This window comes from Dendrobates tinctorius, unplaced genomic scaffold (assembly GCF_039654945.1).
Source record: "Dendrobates tinctorius isolate UK_male_01 unplaced genomic scaffold, ASM3965494v1 ptg000004l, whole genome shotgun sequence".
NCBI lineage: Eukaryota > Metazoa > Chordata > Amphibia > Anura > Dendrobatidae > Dendrobates > Dendrobates tinctorius.
In genome coordinates this window covers 38,216,725-38,239,488 of record NW_027361672.1, presented here as the reverse complement: position 1 = coordinate 38,239,488, position 22,764 = coordinate 38,216,725, and the positions used below count along the sequence as shown (strand labels likewise).

Below are 22,764 nucleotides of genomic sequence, written 5' to 3'. Positions count from 1 at the left end.
ACCCGATTGTGGCATCCAGTCACAGCATGATGCGATTTCTTTCCTTAATCCGATATGAGCGGAGAAAAAAAAAAAAAGAAACAAACCACCTCACGGATAAGCACTGCCTAATTGAATAACATTGGTCAGATTGCAATGCAGTGTGGGTGAGCCCTAAGTTCTGGTCTGGATTTCCTTGCAAATCTGTAGTAAGCTTTTTCATGGTGAAAAATTGGCCATGTCTATACAAAATCAAATTGCTGAGCATATAATACTGCACTATAGTGGAACATTACTGCCACCTATTGCACACAGCTGGAACTGAAAGGCTGGAAAAATGCAGCCATTCGAATACTAGAAAATCTTTTACACGATTCCTGCATCTCCTAAAACCTTCTCGCCCCTGACCCCCTTTAAGACATAGCCATGTTGAGGACAGTAATACATTTTATATATACACGGTATATTTTATCCATTTTTTTGTTTTCACTCATCATCATTCAAGACTCACTTTATTTTTCTGCTGACGTATCTAGAAGAGTTTTTTTTGGAAGAGGAATTGTGCAAATCACTTTAACAACATACTGGAATAAGGAGCAGGTGTTGATCTAAGTGTGGTAAAATTGAAAGCAAAATTGAAATTGTGCTGCATAGTGGGAAAAAAAAGAACATAATTTTCCTTTAACCCCTTCTAACGCGAACACTTCCAAAAGGATCCCACTGATTCTGAGACTATTTTTGAGACATATTGTACTTCATGATAGTGGTAAAATTTGGTTGATATCACCAGAGTTTATTTGTGAAAATATCAGAAATTAGGCACACACAAAAAAAAAATTGTGATTTTCAAACTTTTCATTTTTAGGCCCTTAAACCAGAGTTATGTCACACAAAATACTTACTAATTAGGTAACATTTCCCACACGTCTACTTTACATTAGCACAATTTTTAATTTTTTTTTACCCCCACTAATTTCCTGGCAACTTCTCATTTTGAAAAAAAATAAATAAGTTAATGAAAAACATCACGTTTGAGGTAACTTGGGGGGGGGGGTTGGGAGAGGATAGGGAGATTTCTACATCAGGGTTCCCCAACACCAGTCCTCAAGGCCCACCAACAGGTCATGCTTTCAGGATTTCCTTTGTATTGCACAGGTGAAGCAATTATCACCTGAGCAATACAAAGGAAATCCTGAAAACATGACCTGTTGGTGGGCCTTGAGGACTGGAGTTGGGGAACCCTGTTCTACATGACAGAAAATACCCAAAAGTGGCACCGTTTAAGAACTGCACAGCTCAAAGCCACATTTAAAAGTTGTTTATTAACCCATCATGTGCTTCATAAGAATTAACACAATGTGGAAGGTGAACACTTTACTTTTTTTCTTTCTTTTCACAAAAATGTTGTTGTAACCCCAATTTTTTTTTTTATTTTCACAAAGGTAACAGGAGAAATTGCACAACAATTTTTGGAGTCCATTTTCTCCCGAGTACGCCAATACCCCATATGAGGGGGGGGGGGGGAAAGAAAATAAAAAAAATACTGTTATGGCGCACGGCAGGGCTCGGAAAGGAAGGAGTCACGTTGGGAATGCAGAGTTTCATGGAATGGTCTGCAAGTGTCATTTCGCGTTTGAAAAGACTGATGCAACTAAACAGTGGAACACCCAACCCGTTCCCAAGTGACCCTATGTTGGAACTGATGTAATGTTTTCCTGGTATGTGAATTTTTGTTAATGTGGAGTGTAATGCAGTGACCCCTGTGACAGCTAGGGGGAGCTATGTGGGCTCCCCAGGTCATGCATACAGGCGTTCCCTCTGTGGTGATGCAGAAACAGTGACTGGTAGGGTTGTGAATGGGCGATATATGTCACAGGGATGGATGTTCCCTGAGATGCAACCCGGAGTGTTTTATTATTAGTGCACGTGAGTACTAATATAACGGTTAGTGCACTTGGGTCCAGGTAGCTATGAGAGATGGGAGGGTCAGGCTACCCATATTACCTCACCTTTGGGTGAGGGTGCTGGCTGTACCCCTATTTTCCTTCAGGACCTGCCGTGAGGTCATGACCAGGTGACCAGCCATGTGATCCATACCTCACAGTGGGGTGGGGTTACAGCCTATATAATGAAGGTGTGTTTAGCACATGAGAGTCTGGATTGTGCACAGACCTCCATATGTCCAGGTGGGACGCTACAGAGTTGTCTGTGACCTGGGAGGTAGAAGGCCTCCTGTGTGTGTGTGGCTCCAGGCCAACCCTGCTTGCTGGATATCGCACAGCCAGGGGAATCAGTGCTGGCTTTCCTGAACCAGAGGAACGAGGTCTGTGAGATGCCTCCAGAGTGGACGGTCGGATAACTGTGAGTGGCACTGACCCCGGTTAGTAAGAGACTGTACTGCCCTATGGAACTGAGTGTTTAACGGACATTGCCCTGGCCTGTGTGTGAACAGGGTCTGAGGGAGCAAAGCCCTGTTTATGGACATTATTATTATTTTATGTTGCCGGACCTAAAGGCTGACTACTCTGTTTGTGCTGCTGGGGATATGGAGCAATAAACCCAGGAGAACTTTTAAGGAAATTGAGTCTTTCTGTATCTATGTTATAGAGCTGCCAAGCGGGTGTTCCCCAATGCACTCAGTGAGCGCTGCCTTACAGGAGGCATACGAAAGTTGTGTGGAGTGCATCAGGTTGGCTTACACCAGTTATGTAGAGTGCATCACGTTGACTTACACAAGTTGTGCAAGTCAGAAATAAATTTATTAGTCCACGGATGAGAGGAAGACTCTGATACAGTCTTTCATACACAGACCAGGTGGCACACTGATAAATTGTGTCTTTTTGTATCCCCCTTCTGTAACAAACTTTGCACCTTTTTTGCGACCTTCCTCTCTTTGCAGTTTGATGGACATCACCAGGAAAATTGTTGCCCTGGTACAAAACGGACACAGTCAGTTCCAGAAGAACTGCAGCCTGCTCCTTCCTGACTTCCAAAGATTAGGGAGTTGATCACTACCTCCTGTAACCGAAGGTACATACCGGTCTGGCCTGCACATCGTGATAGCATTAAAGTACATTGCCATACGACGTGCACAACCAGCTTATTATGCCATAGTTTAGCTTTTCAAAAGGCACTGTAGGACTTCATCAGAGAGATCAACGGTCCCCATGGGGTTTTACTTCAGGAAACAGTCTGAGGACCTGCGTAGACGAACCTCACACAGCAGTGGGTGTGCTGCCATCACCATGTATAGTGGTCCAGAAAAGGACATCAGCTGCATAGCGGTTCGGCATCACTTGAGGAGAAATAAATAATGGACTCATTCTCTCTTTCACTATCAGAGGCAAGGAAGGCATATGCCTCCATGGCTGAATACAGTGTTTGGGACGAGCGGGACTTTTTTTTTTTTTCACGTGTGGTGTGTGTTAAATTTTGTTTTAGGGTTTTTTTTGGGGGGGGCGCGTGTGAAAAACTTTATTATTATAGAGGAAAGGAGAAAAAAAAATAGAAAAGGAAAAAAAACCTTACTAAAAAGGACTGCAGTTACAATTACGCCAATCGTAATGTAATGCAGTACAATATCCCGTAGTATAATTTCTACAAGAATTTTCCAAGAAAAAAAAAAACAGCAGCACAAGTGCCAATCAGTGATTTACATCACTGATCAGAGCTCTGCAGCAGCAGGATGCATGCACAAGAAAAAACACCCAAAAATCAAGCGATCAAGTACATTGGACCCCTGGGGAAGCCACATACGGCAGGCGATACGTGCGGGGTCTCTGGACAGGGGATAACAGAGGCACATACTTAAGCCAGGATCACACTAACGTGTGTGATGCAAGAAACTCGCAAGAGTCTCTTGCATCAACACTGCCACCGGCAATCGGGATCGGAGCTGCGGCTGCATAGAAAGACATGCAGCCACAGCTCCGGTCCTGAGTTCCGGCGACAGTGTCGCCGGGTGTTGATGCAAGAGACTTGTGCGAGTTTCTCGCATCACACATGGTAGTGTGATCTCAGCCTTACAGACTTTTTTTTTTTTTACCCACGGAGAACATCATAAGCCAATTAATCACTATTTAATAGGACCCTTTACCACATCTGATAAATCTCTTTTGCACATATATTCAGCATCCTGTACTTCTTTCATGCTCATTCTTTAAAAAAACTGGGTGTATTCATTATTTTAAAGCATTCAGCTTTACCTGCAGTTATTGCTTGCATTATTTGATACATGGTCTTTTTTTGGACACCCATCTTTGACCATTATGCTATGTTCACACGGAGTTTTTTCTGCAGGCAAAACCTGCTTTCTTGGCAGCAAAGAAGCAGCTTACAAAAAGCAGTTTGCTGTGTTTCAGGATTCCAACTTCCACATTTTGCCTCCACCAAAGAAGCATGAACAATGCAAGGTGTTCGGTCACTAATGCAAGACGTATGTGAAACCAAAAAAAAACATTTTGGAAAAAAGGGAAATTTGATCAAATTATTTAGTGGCAAAAGACTGTCTGAAAAAATGACTATTCAGAACAAAAAAGTTCACACGCGTTCATGAAACAAATACACAATTACAAATGTAAGGCCGGAGTCACACTTAGGGTATGTGCACACGCTGCGGATTCCGCTGCGGTTTTGGCCGCTGCGGACCCGCAGCAGTTTTAGCTGCGGTGTACAGTACCATTCAAATGATTGGTAACCAAAAACCACTGTGTAGACGGTGCGGATTAATCCGCACGGTTTTCCTGCGGTTTTGAAACCGCAGAAAGAAATGACATGTCAATTCTTTCTGCGGAATCCGCAGCAGTTTCCTATCTCCACCACTGTGGAGATGGTGAAACCGCAGGACCAAACCGCAGGCTAAATTGCAGATAATCCGCAGGTCTTTCGACCTGCGGTTTTATCTGCAGTTTTTGCAAAATCCGTGCGAATTAATCCGCAGCGGATTCCGCAGCGTCTGCACACACCCTTAATGTATAGAAATACAGTCTGCTTTTTACGGATGAGAATAGCAGAAATGTTCCCTGAACAGTGATCCATATGTCATCAGTTGGCAATGCGAGGATGCAATTTTCTCGCATCTAAGCATCCGTGTGACATCCGTATGGCATCAGTACGGTGAGATTTTCTCGCCGGCTTGCAAAATGGACATATAATGGGTCCATAGCCTCAAATATTTGTGAAAACATATATACGTATTTATTTCAAAGAGAGCTAGCAGAATAGCCGATAATTCAATTGTTGGCATCTGTAAAATCATTACAGAACCTGACAGGATATGAAACTTGGATTACATACAGTAAACCATTGCATAGCCGTTATTTTTCTATTTTCTAATAATGTTAGGTGTGTGTGTGTGTGTGTGTGTGTGTGTGTGTGAGAAATTTTGGAGCTGTATTTGTTACATTAAAGAATTCACGGAAAAAACTGGCGTGGGCTCCCGTGCAATTTTCTCCGCCAGAAAGGGCAAGCCAGTGACTGAGGGCAGATATTAATAGCCTAGAGAGGAGACTATTGTTTTTGGTCCCCCCTGGCTAAAAAAAAAAATCTGCCCCCAGCCATCCCAGAAATTCTGGCACTTATCCGCTTTCTTCCCACTGTCGTGTAGAGGTGGCATATGGGGTAATAAGGGCTTAATGTCACCTTGCTATTGTAAGGTGACATTAAGCCTGGTTAACATAGTAACAGTTAGTAAGGCCTAAAAAAGACAATAGTCCATCCAGTTCAGCCTATAAAATTCCGTCAGAATAAATCCCCAGATCTACATCCTTCTAAAGAACCTAACAATAACTGTAAGATACACGCTCCAGGAAGACATCCAGGCCTCTCTTGAACCCTTCGACTGAGTTCGCCATCACCACCTCCTCAGGCAGGGAATTCCAGATTCTCACTGTCCTAACAGTAAAGAATCCAGACGCAGAGAAAGCCCCCTTGTGACTGTCACCTTCCTTGGTATAAACAGATCCTCAGAGAGATTTGTATTGTCCACTTATATACTTATACATAGTTATTAGATCGCCCCTCAGTCGTCTTTTTTCTAGATTAAATAATCCTAATTTTGCTAATCTCTCCGGGTATTGTAGTTCCCCCATCCCCTTTATTAATTTTGTTGCCCTCCTTTGTACCCTCTCTAGTTCCATTATATCCTTCCTGAGCACCGATGCCCAAAACTGTACACAGTACTCCATGTGCGGTCTAACCAGAGATTTGTACAGAGGCAGTATAATGCACTCATCATGTGTATACAGACATCTTTAAATGCACCCCATGATCATGTTTGCCTTGGCAGCCGCTGCCTGGCACTGGCTGCTCCAGGTAAGTTTATCATTAACTAGGATCCCCAAGTCCTTCTCCATGTCAGATTTACCCAGTGGTTTACTGTTCAGTGTGTAAAGGTGATATTGATTCCTTCTTCCCATGTGTATAACCTTACATTTATCATTGTTAAACTGCATCTGCCACCTTTCGGCCCAAGTTCCCAACTTATCCAGATCCACCTGTAGTAGAATACTATCTTCTCTTGTATTGACTGCTTTACATAGTTTTTTATCATCTGCAAATATCGATACTTTACTGTGCAAACCTTCTACCAGATCGTTAATAAATAAGTTGAATAGGGCCCAACACTGACCCCTGAGGTACCCCACTGGTCACAGCGACCCAGTTAGAGAATATCCCATTTATAACCACCCTCTGCTTTCTATCACTAAGCCAGTTACTTACCCATTTACACACATTTTCCCCCAGACCCAGCATTCTCATTTTGTGTACCAACCTCTTGTGTGGCACGGTATCAAATGCTTTGGAAAAATCAAGCTATACCACATCCAATGACTCACCTTGGTCCAGTCTATAGCTTACCTTTTCATAAAAACTGATTAGATTGGTTTGACAGGAGCGATTCCTCATAAACCCATGTTGATATGGCATTAAAAAGTTATTCTCATTGAGATAATCCAGAATAACATCCCTCAGAAACCCTTCTAATATTTTACCAACAATAGAGGTAAGACTTACTGGCCTATAATTTCCAGGTTCACTTTTAGAGCCCTTTTTGAATATTCGTACCACATTTGCTTTGCGCCAGTCCTGTGGAACAGACCCCGTCGCTATAGAGTCTCTAAATATAATAAATAATGGTTTGTCTATTACATTACTTAGTTCTCTTAGTACTCGTGGGTGTATGCCATCCGGACCCGGAGATTTATCTATTTTAATCTTATTTAGCCGTATTTGCACCTCTTCCTGGGTTAGATTGGTGACCCTTAATATAGGGTTTTCTTTGTCTCTCAGCATTTCACCTAGTATTTCTTTTTCCACCGTGAATACCGTGGAGAAGAAGGTATTAGCTTTTTCCTCATCATCTACAACCATACTTCCCTCACAATTTTTTAATGGGCCTACACTTTCACTTTTGATTCTTTTACTATTGATATAGTTGAAGAACAGCTTGCGATTAGTTTTACTCTCCTTAGCAATATGCTTCTCTGTTTTCTTTTTGGCAGCTTTAATTATTTTTTTAGATAAAGAATTTTTCTCCTTAGTTTTTTAGAGCTTCAACAGTGCCATCCTGCTTTAGTAGTTTAAATGCTTTCTTTTTACTGTTAATTGCCCCTCTTAATTTTTTGTTGAGCCACACTGGGTTTTTCCTACTTCTTGTCCTTTTAGTCCCACAAGGTATAAACCGCTTACAGTGCCTATTAAGGATGTTCTTAAACATTTCCCATTTTCTGTATTCTTATTTCTGAGGACATTGTCCCAGTCAACCAGATTAAGGGCATCTCTAAGCTGGTCAAACTTTGCCTTCCTAAAGTTCAGTGTTTTTGTGACTCCCTGACATGTCCCCCTAGCGAAATACAAGTGAAACTGTACAATATTGTGGTCGCTATTTCCTAGATGCCCAACAACCTGCAGATTTGTTATACTGTCAGGTCTGTTAGATAGTATTATGTCTAAAAGTGCTGCTCCTCTGGTTGGATTCTGCACCAATTGTGAAAGATAATTATTCTTGGCTATTAGCAGAAACCTGTTGCCTTTATGGGTTTCGCAGTTCTCTGTTTCCCAGTTAATATCCGGGTAAAGTCTCCCATAACAAGGACCTCATTATGGGTTGCAGCTTCATCTATCTGCCTTAGTAGTAAACTTTCCATGATTTCTGTTATATTTGGGGGTTTGTAACAGACCCCAAAGAGAATTTTGTTACTATTTTCCCTCCATGTATTTCGACCCATATGGACTCGACATCCTCATTCCCTTCGCTAATATCTTCCCTTAAAGTGGACTTTAGACAAGACTTTACATAAAGACAAACCCCTCCTCCACTCCGATTTTTACGATCCTTTCTAAACAGGCTGTAACCCTGTAAGTTAACAGCCCAGTCATAGCTTTCATCTAACCATGTCTCAGTTATTCCCACTATGTCATAGTTACCTGTAGATATTTCTGCTTCTAGTTCTTCCATCTTGTTTGTCAGGCTTCTGGCGTTTGCGAACATGCATTTTAGAGATTTTTGCATTGTTCCAATCTCCTCCCTGTTGATTGTTTTAGAAATGTTCTTACCTCCCTTCTGAGTATGTTGTCTTGGATCTTCTTTGCCACACCTCATATCATTCATCAGTATAATATCTGGTTTCATGTTCGTGTCTAACATTTTTCTTCCCACCCCCTCTTCTAGTTTGACGCTCTCCTGATGAGTGTAGCGAGTCTTCTGGCGAATGTGTGCTTCCCAGGTTTGTTGAGCTGTAGTCCGTCTCTGGCGAGGAGTCCATCGTACAGGTAATTCACACCGTGGTCCAGGAAACCGAATCCTTGTTGTCTGCACCATCGTCTTAGCCAGTTGTTCAGATCAAGAATCCTGTTCCATCTCCTGGTGCCATGCCCGTCTACTGGAAGGATAGAAGAAAAAAACTACCTGTGCATCCAGTTCCTTTACTTTCTTCTCCAACTCTTCAAATTCCTTGCAGATTGTCGGTAGGTCCTTCCTTGCCGTGTCATTGGTGCCAACATGTATCAGAAGAAATGGGTGGACGTCCTTGCACCTGATGAGCTTTGGTATCCTATCGGTCACATCCTTGATCTTCGCACCTGGGAGGCAGCATACTTCTCTTGCGGTTAATAATGTTAATAAGACACCTATTCATTATTGATTCACTAGTCAGAAAGGGGTTAAAAAAAACCACACACTTTAAGAAAAAAGACTTACATTTTTTCCATCTTTATTACACGCCCAAGCCATCGTTCTCCTCAGGGCTGTGGAGTCGGTAAGCCAAACCTGTGACTCCGACTCCTCAATTTCCCTTACACCGACTCCGACTCCGACTCCACGACTCCGACTCCACGACTCCGACTCCGACACATATTGCTTATATTTAAGTGAAAAATTTATTGTAGTACAATGTGAACCTCAGACATTTAATCATTTTTATGATCCAATAATCAAGATATTTAGATAGAACAGAATATATATTGGTGTACTACCCGGTTTTCATTCTTTTTGGTACAGATACGATATGGATAGACAGATATGGATAAATGGATAGATAGAGCAGATTTCTAATCTGCTTTTGCTATTGAAAACATTATCTATGAGCTCAAAAACCTTTCAGGTGATGCAGTTTTTTAAAAAGATGATCAGCTTTTGCAGCTGAAAAACGTATCCTCAAAAAACACAGGAAAAACGCTGTGTGTGAATGTAGCCTTAGATCAGGAATATAACAGCCATTTATAGGACATTTCATAACTTTCCCAAACTCCTATGAAAAAATATTCAGCACATCCTGCATTGAATTACTGTACCCAATTTATTATATATTTTAGGAGTCGGTCCATTTTATACCGACTCCGACTCCACCAAAATGAGCTCCGACTCCACAGCCCTGGTTCTCCTGTAAAAAAAAAAAAAATACGCAGCATGTTGCATTTTTTGGCCCTGCAAAAAAGCGCATGCGCACGTTTTGCGCTAAAAATGGCCATTATAGCCTATGGATGCGCATACGTGCGCACTGGCATGCGCATGTAAGCGTTTTTTTAGCGCTGCGTTTTTTTGGTGGTGTCCACTTGTTGTACTAGTTATAATCTTCTAAAGTCAAAAAAAAAAAGTCTATATAAAGGAGGTGCCTGCCAAAACTCTGCCACTACTACACTGACAGATTGGAGAGCAGACAGTCAACAAGGAACCCATCTTCTATCAGCGAAGAATGTGAGTATATTACATTATATGCCTGTCCTTTTAAATTATGTATGTACTAATGATTTTTATTATTTTTACATGCAGTATGTCTTCAGAATCCGAGTATTCCCCATCGCGGCAGGAATTGGCGCAAGCAGACCGTGAGGTGATTATTTTCGTGCATCTGGTAAGTATATCTGCAGCTTCTCCAAATCTCTTACGTTTTTTTTCAACTTTTTTAAGACATCGTCATCATCATCTTCTGCGGACGGGACTAGTGAGGGCGAAGAGCAGGAGCAGCGAAGCCAAGTCCCGGTGGTGATACGGAATGTATGTATCAAATGATTTGTAATGTTCTTTATTTTTTATCTTCTATTTTTACTCTTTTTTTTATGTTTCTTTTTTTGTAACTTTTTATTCAATTTAAATTTGATTATTCTAATGAATGTGTTTTGTCTAGGTTCCACAACGGGATGAAGACGTCTACCTGGATAATGAGCAGCTCATCAGCCTGGTCCAGGAGCGTTCGCCGTTGTGGGACAGCCGTGACCGGCTGCACAAGGACATTGTGGTGACCCGGCGGCTATGGAATGAGGTGGCCGCAGCGTTGATGGATGGCTGGGACAGCGCCACAGCATCCTCCAAAAAGGCGTTTAGTGAGTATTTCCCTGCTCTGTATTGTGCCGCAGTGACTGTTGTCCTTGACGGCACTGTTGGGTTTCGTGCTAGGCATATTCTAGCAGGAAACCCAACAGTGTCATCGGGGTCTACAGTGACTGCTTTGAGTATTGTATTGCTACATTGTGCCGCAGTGACTGTTGTTCTTGACGGCACTGTTGGGTTTCGTGCTAGGTGTATTCTAGCAGGAAACCCAACAGTGTCATCGGGGTCTACAGTGACTGCTTTGAGTATTGTATTGCTACATTGTGCCGCAGTGACTGTTGTCCTTGACGGCACTGTTTTTTTTTTTTTTTTTTTTACCAACAGTGGACAAAGTCCGAACACGTTGGCGTTCGATCAAGGACCGCTTCAACAGTGATGTTTGTGCTGAGGGCCAGGTTCGCAGTGGATCTGCGTCAAGGACCAGAACTAGATACCGTCACTATCACGCGTTGCAGTTCCTAAGACCGGTCCTTGCCACGAGATCGTAAGTATTATAAATTTTGGGTTTTTATTAATCTGTGTTTTTCTAATCCACAGCTGATGCTTCTTGTAAAGGCATGGTAGTAATGATTTTCCTTTCTTCCACAGCACCTGGAGCAGCACCCTGCAACCTGGCCCTGGAGCGGTCCTTCCTCGGACGTCCTCTGACCCGTCCCAGCCATCCGACAGCCAGGAAGCACCTTGCAGGTCAACCACACACAGCTGGTGACCAGCAAGCTGGGCCATCAGGTGTTCCCCTATCCCAGGTCTCTGCCACTGGTTATGCGGGCACTACCCGCCAGTGGCAGAGGGCCTTGGACAGGAATGTCTTGCCCGAGTTTATGCATTTGAGCGAGGCCTTTAATTCCAGCCTCAAGTCACTGTCCGACAGAGTTGAAAGCGGTTTTGCACTCATGGAACGTGGTTTTAACCACTTTGAACACCGCTTCAATTCTGTAGAACAGCGCCTTGACCGTCTGGAGGCCGACCTCAACAGACCAGCACACCATTTTTTTAGTAAGATTGAAAAGGGCATGGCGGAACACCTTAGTCCTGAGCAACAGCTGAATGTGCTGCAGGCCTGCAACAATGCTTTCTTGCAGGCTATGCAGCATAATCGGTACGGTCAGCAGTCAGTGGTGTCATTTCCACCTGTGCCACCATTGACTCGCTTCACCTCACTACCGACTTGTGCTGCATACCACTGCACGGACACCTCTATTCAAAGCCAGGACACCCACCGTTACACCACCACAAGTCTGAGTGCAGCTGGTCACTTCACCGACACCACCATGGCAAGCGCTGCTCCTGTCTGGAGCACCACCGCCACTCCCATGCATGCGTGGAGCTCAGCCACCACTAGGCAAACATGGAACAGCCCTGCCGCTACAACAACATGTAGTAGCCCTGCCACCACCACTCTACAAACCTGGACCATCACTGCCGCCACCAGTCCTCCTGCAAGGACGAGCACTGCCAACGAAGAGCAGCAGCAGCAGCCACCTCAGCAGCAGCCACCTCAGCAGCAGCAGCAGCCACCTCAGCAGCAGCCACCTCAGCAGCAGCCACACCAGCAGACGGGGGACCTACAGTCAATATTTGCCCCTAGTTCAAGGCGAAATCTATCAAGGCGGGCATTGGGCCAAAGTCGGTCCAGGCACACAAGCCTACGGCGACATGCCATTACAACTAATGTACCTGAACAGATTTCCTCTCCTCCAAGTGTTCCTAGTTTAATTCCCTTAACTGGACTACCTTCCCCCACAAGTTTTGTTGCCCCTTCCCCTCAAACACCGTCTTCAACTGCAAGTGTTGCATATTCCCTGCACACCCCCAAATTGAAACCATCTGCCCCCAAACGCCGTAAAAAATAATTTTTTGGTTTATTTTTGTGATTAAAAATAAATTTACATTTGTGGTTCACCATTAAAAAAAGTTTCATTAATGTTGTTTGCGCCGCTCACACACACTGATGGGTAAATACATGTTAAAAACCAACCCAAGGCCTAGTATAGTCATATGTGAAATAACACGGACTAGTATAGTCATACCAAGGCCTAGTGTAATAACTCGAGTTTTACCAACTTGGATCTGGTTTCATGAAAAACAAACTGTTGAAACTTGTCTAAAAAATAAGTTTCTTTCTAGTTTCACCAGTTTGTTTTTTGTGAAACAAGATGCTAGTTGTTAAAAATCGAGTTATTACAGTAGGCCTTGGTATGACTATACTAGGCCGTGGTATTTCACATATTACTATACTACTAGCCCCAAGGCCTACTATACTCATATTTGAAATACCACGGCCTAGTATAGTCATTCCAAGGCCTAGTGTAATAACTTGTAAGTTGGAATGGAGCAGATTACATTCATCCACTCAATGCTGACTTGTATTCCCCATGGACTTTCATTGGGGTTGGGTTTTGAGGGTTGTGTTTTGAGAAAATCACATACTTTGTTTTCAACTAGTTGCACAATTTTCTCTTGAAAAAAATTGGTTTCCTGATTCATGGCCTGCAGCTTTGCTCGTTCCAATATATTTTTATTTAATTGGAGATTAAAAAATATAGTGCACTCAGTAATGGTATCAAATAAGGTTTTTTATTACCATAAACAAACAAAAACATTACACCATTTCATCTTGCCAGTGCACCCGTCCTACATCAGAAATAAAGTAGGCCGCAAATTGGTCCCTCATTTGGCCAACTTCAACGGATGACCTGAGAGTGTGCTGAGTGAATTCAGGCAATGGGTTAGGAGCATCATCGTCCAGTTCAAAGGTCAGGTGCTCTGTAGCCATCACAAAGTTATGTAGAACCACACAGGCCTTCACCACCTCATCGACTGTTTCAAGTTTAAGATTAATGGCCGTGCCCAGAATTCGCCATCTGGAGACAAGAATCCCAAAAGCACACTCGACAGTTCTTCTGGCCCTGGTCAGCCTGTAATTAAATATTTTTTTGGTGTGGTCCAAGTCCCGGCTGGAGTAGGGTTTCAGTAAGTTTCCGCACATTTGAAAAGCCTCATCGCCAACCATTACAAAGGGCAGTGGCGGAGCTTCGGTGTGAGGAAGAGGCCGTGGCATAGGGAAATTAAATCGGTTGCCATACAGGCTTTTAAAAACTCAGACATGGGCCGGAGGTTGTGAGTCATTACCACGGCCAAATGCTCCAATGTCCACTGCTACAAACATACATCCGGCATCCGCAATCGCCATGAGTACTATTGAAAAGTACTTTTTGTAATTATAGTACTCAGATCCCGTTCTTTGGGGTTTGATGATCCGTATGTGTTTACCATCAACAGCTCCCAAACAGTTGGGAAAATTGCATACTGTCCAGAATTTGTCAGCAATTTCCATCCACTTTTCAGCGGTGGGCAGGGGCATAAATTCTGGACAAAGAACATTCCAGAGAGCCCGGCAGGTGTCAGCAACAATTCCAGACAAGGTAGAGATTCCAATACGGTACTGGAAGTGTAGTGAAGATAGGGTTTCTCCAGTCGCCAGGAATCTGTGAACAGACAAAGAAGTAAAATTAATATTTATGTATATTTTAAAAAACTATAAAATAAAATATTAGTACATTCACGAAAACTAATTACCCAAGGTTTTGAATACTAAATTTAAAAAAAAAACATCAGACCGCACCCCTTGGTTTTTAAAACATACCGTAATGTCACCAGTAGCCGTTCCTCAGGAGGAATCGCACGACGGAGCTGTGTGTCCTGTCTCCGGATGGATTGTTGGACACGAGCAAGCAAATCCATGAAACTTTCGTGGGACATCCGGATATAATCTGTAAATTTCTCCGGGTTTGACTGGAGCTCGCTGTAGAGGGTGTGGTATGCCCCACGGCTCTCCCGGAGTTCAACAATCGGATGTATCCACATACGCCGCCGTCTTCGCTGCCTCTCTCTCTTCCTTTGTTCATGGCAAGCAACTGCATACGCCTGAGCCATCGCGATGTCCAAATCCAAGTTGAAGTGAAAACTCTTCCAGCGCAGATCCATGGTCACGAGAAGAATCAAGCAAATGTGAAGAATACTGTAGACAGGGTCTATATATTAACATACCACACCCACAATGAAGTCCCATTGGTCTTGTGTGTTGTTGAATGGTTGTTTTTTCTTTTTTGTGGGGTTTTTCCAAAGTCTGTAAAAAAACGCAAACGCATACAAACGCACAAAAACGCTGCGTTTTTTCCCTGCATGCGCATAAAAATGCTTGAAAAAAAACGCAGCGTTTGTATGCGTTTTTTTAATGCGTTTTTTTGCGGGAAAAACGCGCTGCAAAAAAAAGCAAGTGTGAAACTAGCCTAATCCTTTAATTTAACACCTACAGCTCCAAAATTTAATACACACACTACTAACATTATTAGTGAGGGACATATATAAATCTAATGGATATGCAATGGTTTACTGTATGTAAACCATGCCTCATATGGGTCCTGTAATGATTTTACAGATGCCGCCAACTGAATTTTCACCTATTCTGCTATACATATATATATATATATATATATATATATATATATATATATACACACATATACATATACACATATACATATACACACACACACATACATACACACTTTTCACGAATATCCGAGGCTATGGACTCATGTCCATTTTGCTAGCCGCGTACGGATGCCATACCGATGTCACAGGGATATTTTGATGCAAAGAAATCGCATCCTCACATCAAAAACGGATTACATACGGATCACTGTTCATGAAACATTGATGCGATTCTCAACCGTACAAAAATGGACCGATTTTTATACGTTGTGTGTGACTCCAGCCTAAGAAGTGCACGAAACTATGGCGGACAGGGCTTTTATGCAAGCCTTTTTTTTTTTTTTTTTTTTTAAAAGAGAAAAAAAAAGGGGCACTGCTGCATCACAGGCCAGACAGCATCCACAGTGGATCCATCTGTATCATATATTTCAGAGATTTAAACAGAAGTCCACGTGTAAGCGCTCAGAGCAGAGTGCAGGATAAATGTGAGCCGAGCCTTACTGCAAACCCACCCTCGGCTCCCCCTTGATCACGTTGCACTGGTGCGAGAAGGAGTCTACCCTCTCTCTCTCTCTCTCTCTCTCTCACTAAATCTAGTGGCAACTCCTTCTGTTTAACCACTTAGAAGCTGTTGTTATTAACAGCAACATCTAATGGTAAAAATGCTCTGATTGTTATTCTTACTGATCCCTACAATTTCGATAAAAGCCTGACTGTCAGTTGGGCTCCTACAGTCGATCAAATGGGTACGGAAGAAGAAATATCCGCCTGATCGTTATTAAGAAGCACCTAAAGGGGTTGTCCTGGTTTAACTTAAGTCTGCAGTCACTGACAGCAGACTTGTGGATGCAGAAGCCAGGGAACCTGTGACAGTGGTGCCAGACAGAATCGCAGGTGAACCACTACAGGTAAGAGCGCCCCTCTTACCTGTAACGGTTCACCCGCGATGATGTCTGGCGCCACTGTCACAGGTTCCCCGGCTTCTGCATCCACATGTCTGAAGAAGGTCCATATTGAGACCGAAACGTTATATTATTATAAACCTTTTGGATTCCTATCTTGTGAATAAAGAATCAATAATTTTCTCGCAAAGGGAGTGCTGGATTTTTTCCTTTATTTATAATTGGGACTTGTACCCCTTTCTGTGCACCCCTTGAAAATAGTTTTCGGAGTAACGTGTCTTCCTTGATCTACTGACAGCATACTTGTGAATCCTCACATTGCCCACAGCGCGTACTGTCAGGATTCTTCCATGTCATTTCTTTTAACCATTTAAGGGTTTCCAAAGCATGAAGCAATTAGAAGAAGTGACAAGACTGAACAGTTGCAAACACAGCAACGCTGTTTTGACATTGCTGTGCCTTATGTTCATTTTACGGGGCACTTTTGCAGGCAGATTCTGAACTTAAGCACATGCTAAAAAGGAAGACAAATGTTTATAAAATGGAAAGGGAGAGGCATATCTAAAGAAGAATATAATGCTGTCTGCAGATCTTGCAGGGCACAAATCAGATTACAAAAGCTGACAATGAATTGAGGCTTGGAAGAGACGTCAAAAGCAATAATAAAGGATTTTGGGGATATATCAAAAGTAAAAGAAAAGTCAACGATGCTATAGGATTTTTACAGGATGAAAATGATGAAATGGTAAGACAGGATGTTGAGAAGGCCGAACTTTTAAATTCCTATTTTGCATCTGTTTTCTCTCAAAAAGGAAATGTAACATCAACTGTTCTATTAAGGGAATAGAAGAATCCAGGATATCTATAAACAGAATGATAGTGAGGAAACACTTAGCTAACCTAAATGAATTCAAGTCTCCAGGTCCAGATGAATTACACCCCAGAGTACTGAAGGAGATATCAGAAGAAATTTTTGAACCCCCTCTCCATAATCTTTGAAAATTCTTGGCGAACAGGAGAAGTCCCAGAAGACTGGAGAAGAGCAAATGTTGTTCCCATCTTCAAAAAAGGGGAAGAAGGTGGACCCAGGCAACTATAGGCCAGTGAGTTTGACTTCTATGCCAGGAAAGATCTTTGCACAAATTATTAAACAACATGTATGTCAGTACCTGGATAAGAATGAAGTGATCAAACAGAGTCAGCTTGGGTTTGTAACTAATAAGTCATGTCAGACTAACTTAATTTCCTTCTATGACAGAATCACTGATTGGGTGGATCATGGAAATGCTGTAGATATAGTATATCTTGACTTCAGCAAAGCATTTGACAAAGTATCTCACACAATCCTTATTGAAAAAATGGCTAAGTATGGATTGGACAAGGCAACTGTTAGGTGGATTCATAACTGGCGTAGTGATCGGACCCCCAAAGAGTGGTCGTAAATGGCTGCACATCCAGTTGGAAGAATGTCTCAAGTGGGGTACCACAGGGTTCTGTCCTGGGCCCTATATTGCTCAACATCTTTATCAACGATTTAGATGAAGGAATTGAGGCTAAACTGATTAAATTTGCTGATGACACAAAGCTAGGAGGGATAGCTAATACTAGAGAAGAGAGAGAGGATTCAAAAAGATATAAATAAACTGGAGAAGTGGGCAAAAAAAAAAATGCATAGTACTACATCTGGACAATAAAAATGAAAACAGCATATACAGAATGGGAGGAATATGGCTAAGCAACAGCACATGTGAAAAAGACTTGGCTATACTAATAGATCACAGACTGAATATGAGTCAACAGTGTGATGCAGCAGCCAAAAAGGCAAATGCAATTCTAGGATGTATTAACAGAAGCATACAGTCTAGATCACGTGAAGTCATTATTGCCCTCTACTCCTCTTTGGTCAGACCTCATCTGGAATACTGTGTCCAGTTTTGGGCGCCACATTTTAAAAAAGACATCAATAAACTGGAGCAAGTTCAGAAAAGAGCGACCAGAATGGTGACCGGTCTGCAAACCCTGTTTTATGAGGAAAGCTTGCAGGATTTGGGAATGTTTAGCTTGCAGAAGAGAAGACTGAGAGGAGACTTAATAGCTGTCTGCAAATATCTCAAGGGCTGTCACATTGCAGAAGGATCATCTTTATTCGCATTTGCACAAGGAAAGACTAGAAGCAATGGGATGAAACTGAATGGGAGGAGACACAGATTAGATATTAGATAAAACTTTTTGACAGTTAAAGTGATCAATGAGTGGAACAGGCTCCCACGAGAGGTGGTGAGTTCTCCTTCAATAGAAGTCTTCAAACAGAGGGTGGACAGACATCTGTCTGGGATGATTTAGCGAATCCTGCTTTGAGCAGGGGGTTGGACCAGATGGCCCAGGAGGTCCCTTCCAACTCTACGATTCTATGAAAAGACTTGTGTACAAAGCCATGGTCTTTAAACTGCTTACAACACCGCAAATGGATATAAGTGTTGAACGTTATTAGTCAGGAGAAGGGTACAACTTTTTTTCCAAGGCAATAAATATACCAAGGAAGACTGTCATGAAGAAGCAGCTTATATTTAGCTTAACAGTGACATTAACTAGAACTGGACATCCCCCTCAAAAAAAATTGGTCCAGGAGGCAGCGAAGAGACCTATAGAAACATTATAAGAGCTGTAGGAATTTCTGTCAAGTACTGGTTGTGTAGTAGTATAAATAATCTCTTGTATTCTTTGTATGTCTGGCCTGGAGTAACCCGGCCAGGCAGAAGCATTTTCTAAGAAAAAAAAAAACACAACCTCATTCAAGCCTGGCAATGTTTTGTCAAAACATATATCATCATGTCTGCCAAAAGCATTAACAAGCATTGTCTGATGACACCTAAATTCAACATTTTCCCCACAATTCCAAAAGGTATGTTTGCATAAAGCCAACACTGCGCATCACCAAAAGAACACCATACCCACAATGAAGCATGATGAATGCTTAATTATAACTTGGGTCTGTTTTTTGGAGGGAGATGGAACTGGGACTTTAGTCAAGGTGAAGAGAATTAGGAACAGTTGTATCTGTTGTATTCTGCATCAACTTTCAGGCCTCCACCAAAAAACCGAAGAGGAATTTCAACTTTTAGCACGACAGCAAAAACATAGTGGCTTCGCCAGAAGAAGTTCAAAGTTTTGATATGGCTCAGCCAGAGCCACTAAGCCAAGCCCTGGATTCAATTGAAAATCTATGACATGACAGCCCCTCAAACCATGCACAGTGCATTGTCTCAGGGACTTGCGTCAGTGCAGTACTAACAGTTATAATCCATTGCAATGGATTAGAACAGCGATCAGGCTGTTGAGAGTGAAAGTCCCATAGTTGTACAAAGTAAATGATGAAAATTTTTTACAACAAACTAAGGTCCACTTTTTTTTTTTTATCAGCCCTTAGAAAAATAAACTTGGGACCAAAACACATTTTAGCGGTAAAAATGTAACTATCCTTTCTTCACTGCCCAATAGTATAAAAACATACAGGAGCTGAAAAAAAGAGTAAAAAGGGAAAATAAGAATGGAGTGACTGACCTCAAACTCTTTGATGAAGTAGCGCGTTTCACCCTGAATGATCGGTCGATGATCCAACAATCTAGAATGAATTTCTCCAATATCTGTAAAATGATTTGAGATATAATAAAAATGTGTCTTATGAAGAATACAAACAGATTTGCTACTGCATGTGACCCCAACCTATTTAATGCAAGCTCACAGGGCCGCTGAATTTATAAAGCAGTCTACAGAGATGGATAGATCGATTCGCGGGACGCTGGTCCATTGGCCTGGACAATAATTTTTGGCCGCTGGAGGGGAGCCTTGCAAATCGCTTACTTTCTTGTATGCTCGGCTTTTGATTATCCAGGGTTGTAGCAACGTCATAATTGAAGAGTGACTCAAAGATGACACCACATCAGGAATACCAGAAGGTAAAAGATTTGCAGGCCTCCTGCCCAGCAGCCAGAGACTACTGACCTGGCTGATAGACCGGAATCCCATGATTCGATCTACACGTCTCTATTAATCAAGACTGCAAATTGTAAATGTAACTTGCTCCATGTGGCCATCCACATTATGGAGTGGTGCAGGAACAGCCCTTTTACCTGCACTCTTCTGGTCTGTGAAGTGGTCCATGTGGATAGTATCAGTAGCACAGTCTAACATGGTTCCATGTGCTGTGCATCCTCCACTCGGACTGAAAACATGTTTGTGGGAATATACTCCAAGAGTGTGCTCACGATGTATTTGTAGTGTATGCCAGAGTTGTGTGTTATACAGCCAGCAACTGCGATCTCTGGGTTTTATCCACTTAGGCCACGGTCAGTATTTGGTCAGTATTTTACCTCAGTATTTGTAAGCCAAAATCAGGAGAGGAACAATCAGAGGAAAAGTATAATAGAAACACGTCACCACTTCTGGATTTATCACCCACTCCTGGTTTTGACTTACTTATACTGATGGGAAAAACTCAAATACTTAACATTGCCTTTGACAGAGGCATGATCCCGGTGGTGCAGCTAATCGGAAGGTTTTAAGTCCCCGAGGAGGACTAACGTTGGGGAAAATGTTTATATATATATATATATATATATATATATACATATATACACACACACACACGCTTTATACAAGATAGCTCCATGTTCCAGTATAAAAATAAAAACAAAACATACAGCACTTACGGTATATCCGTAAAAAACGCTAATATAAAAAAATTCACTTCACTAGCCAATGAGATTAAATAAAAAAAAAAAAAAAACAACACCTTCTATATAAATTTCATATTGCAGAAATTGTACTGACCTGGAGAATCATGCTGCAAATTCATTTTTATTGCACAGTTAATGTAAAAGAAGAATCCAAAAGAACATTGGCATGATTTAGTATTTCCCTCCATGTCACAGTACTCCCCTCCCTGTTTTTTTTTTTTCTCAATATATTATATAGTAAAGCGAATTCAAAACTACAACACTGCCCTGAAAACAACAATCCCCATATGTTTATGTCAACAGAAAAAGAATTAAAAAACCTATTTATATTAGTTAAATACCTTGCAACAATCCCTGCGCTTCCCTGCTGTCACAGCCCTTTTCCGGTGCATCACTCCATCAGAGACATGTCCACATTTGTTGCTTTTGGAGCGCAGTATGTGAAATCTCTGCTCATAATGCAGCTGGGTGTTTCTTCAGAGTCTTCCCTGAAGATGGGGGGACGGGAGATGATGCTGTCACTCCCCCCCTCCAAGACACGGTTTGGCAGTTATCAGCATCTTGGAGGGAGGGTGGAAAGTGACCACCCGCAGAGGAAACTCTGGAGAAACGCCAAGTTAGTCTGCAAGCAGAGATTTCACATACTGACCTCCAAAAGCAACAATTGTGAATATCTCTGCAATGAAGCATCATCACAGCACATAAACAGAGAAGAGCGGCCCAATCAGGAATTGTTATAAGGAATTGATCATTTTTGAGGTACTGACAGTTCTGGTTAGAAGTCCTCGTCATAACAGGCAGTGCCTAGTGCAATGGGGGGCAGCACTTCTGTATGTGGGTCTATAGGGCTCAGTGAAGGGCCAGGCTCATTCTCCACAATTAGAAAGGTCTGATTACACGGGTTTCTCATGACATTACACTGACCAGAATCTCTTCACAGAAAAGCAATGACTGCGGCTGAGCTGCACTACCAGGTACAGCCCGCGCACAGGAGAGGCGCTGTTTCTGGAAGTGATGCAGCCCCAGCTCTACCGCTGAACATACAGCAATTCTATCACCATAATACACAGCGTCGCCCTGTAGCAATGCAGTAAGCGGCCATACCCCTGCCGATAAGCTGGGTCGCAGGCCCCACGGAGTATCTGTTGTCCCGCTTCGGGCTCGGGATTAGCGGGGCAGGAGCGGCCGCTCTGGCCGGTGACTGACTGCTCATCTCCTCGCTGTAGTGCGGGTGCGCTCCGTCACGTGACTCCGCTGTCCTGCCGCTTCTATTTACAACACGCACAGAGTCATATCTCTAACGCGGCTTCTGATTGGACACAAACTGATCTCCAAACTTACAAGCTCTGTATCGCGTCTTTTGATTGGGTCGATAAATCATTCCCTGGCCAATTTGTCAGGAAGTGGTGTAAGGAAAGGACACTGGTTTTCTGCTGGTGCTGAGTGCTCATCTCTGGAAATCGCTGCAGGAAGGAAGAGCTACTGCCTGCTGGGCTTCACTCTGTGACACTCAGGCTCAACTACTAAATATATGTGTTATTATCTATTGAGTAGTAAAAATAGGCGGATAGTGCTTTTCCATCACAAGTCCTGGACTAGGACATGATTGGAATAATATGATGCAACCAAATCCGCCATACACCCTTACACATGGTATGCTCCAGTCAGGGGACATGAAATGCACTGCAGGCCAAGACTAGAACCATCTGCACAGCGGCCACAGTCGTATAGCAAGCCGTACATGTCGCGGCCGATGATTCCGAGCAAACGACGGCTGCTGTGTGTACTGTGCAAAAATGCCCCTACAGACCCAACACAAGGC

The 22,764-nt window shown here is 42.6% G+C and overlaps 1 protein-coding gene across 2 annotated transcripts in view; it reads right to left on the bottom strand.

The window, feature by feature from the left end:
- Positions 1-22,396, bottom strand: part of BLOC1S5 (biogenesis of lysosomal organelles complex 1 subunit 5) — a 109,099-nt gene extending 86,703 nt beyond the window's left edge. The window contains exons 1-2 of one of the 2 annotated variants that reach the window (XM_073567021.1): positions 22,284-22,396; positions 19,768-19,850 (exon numbers count right to left, since the gene is read on the bottom strand). In XM_073567021.1, the coding sequence (XP_073423122.1) occupies positions 19,768-19,850; positions 22,284-22,323 (123 nt within the window). In that variant the 5' untranslated portion in view covers positions 22,324-22,396. Of the gene's footprint in view, positions 1-19,767; positions 19,851-22,046; positions 22,260-22,283 lie in introns of those variants that run through there. The other variant, XM_073567013.1, reaches the window with a different exon arrangement.
- Between the last annotated feature and the right edge of the window lie 368 nt (positions 22,397-22,764).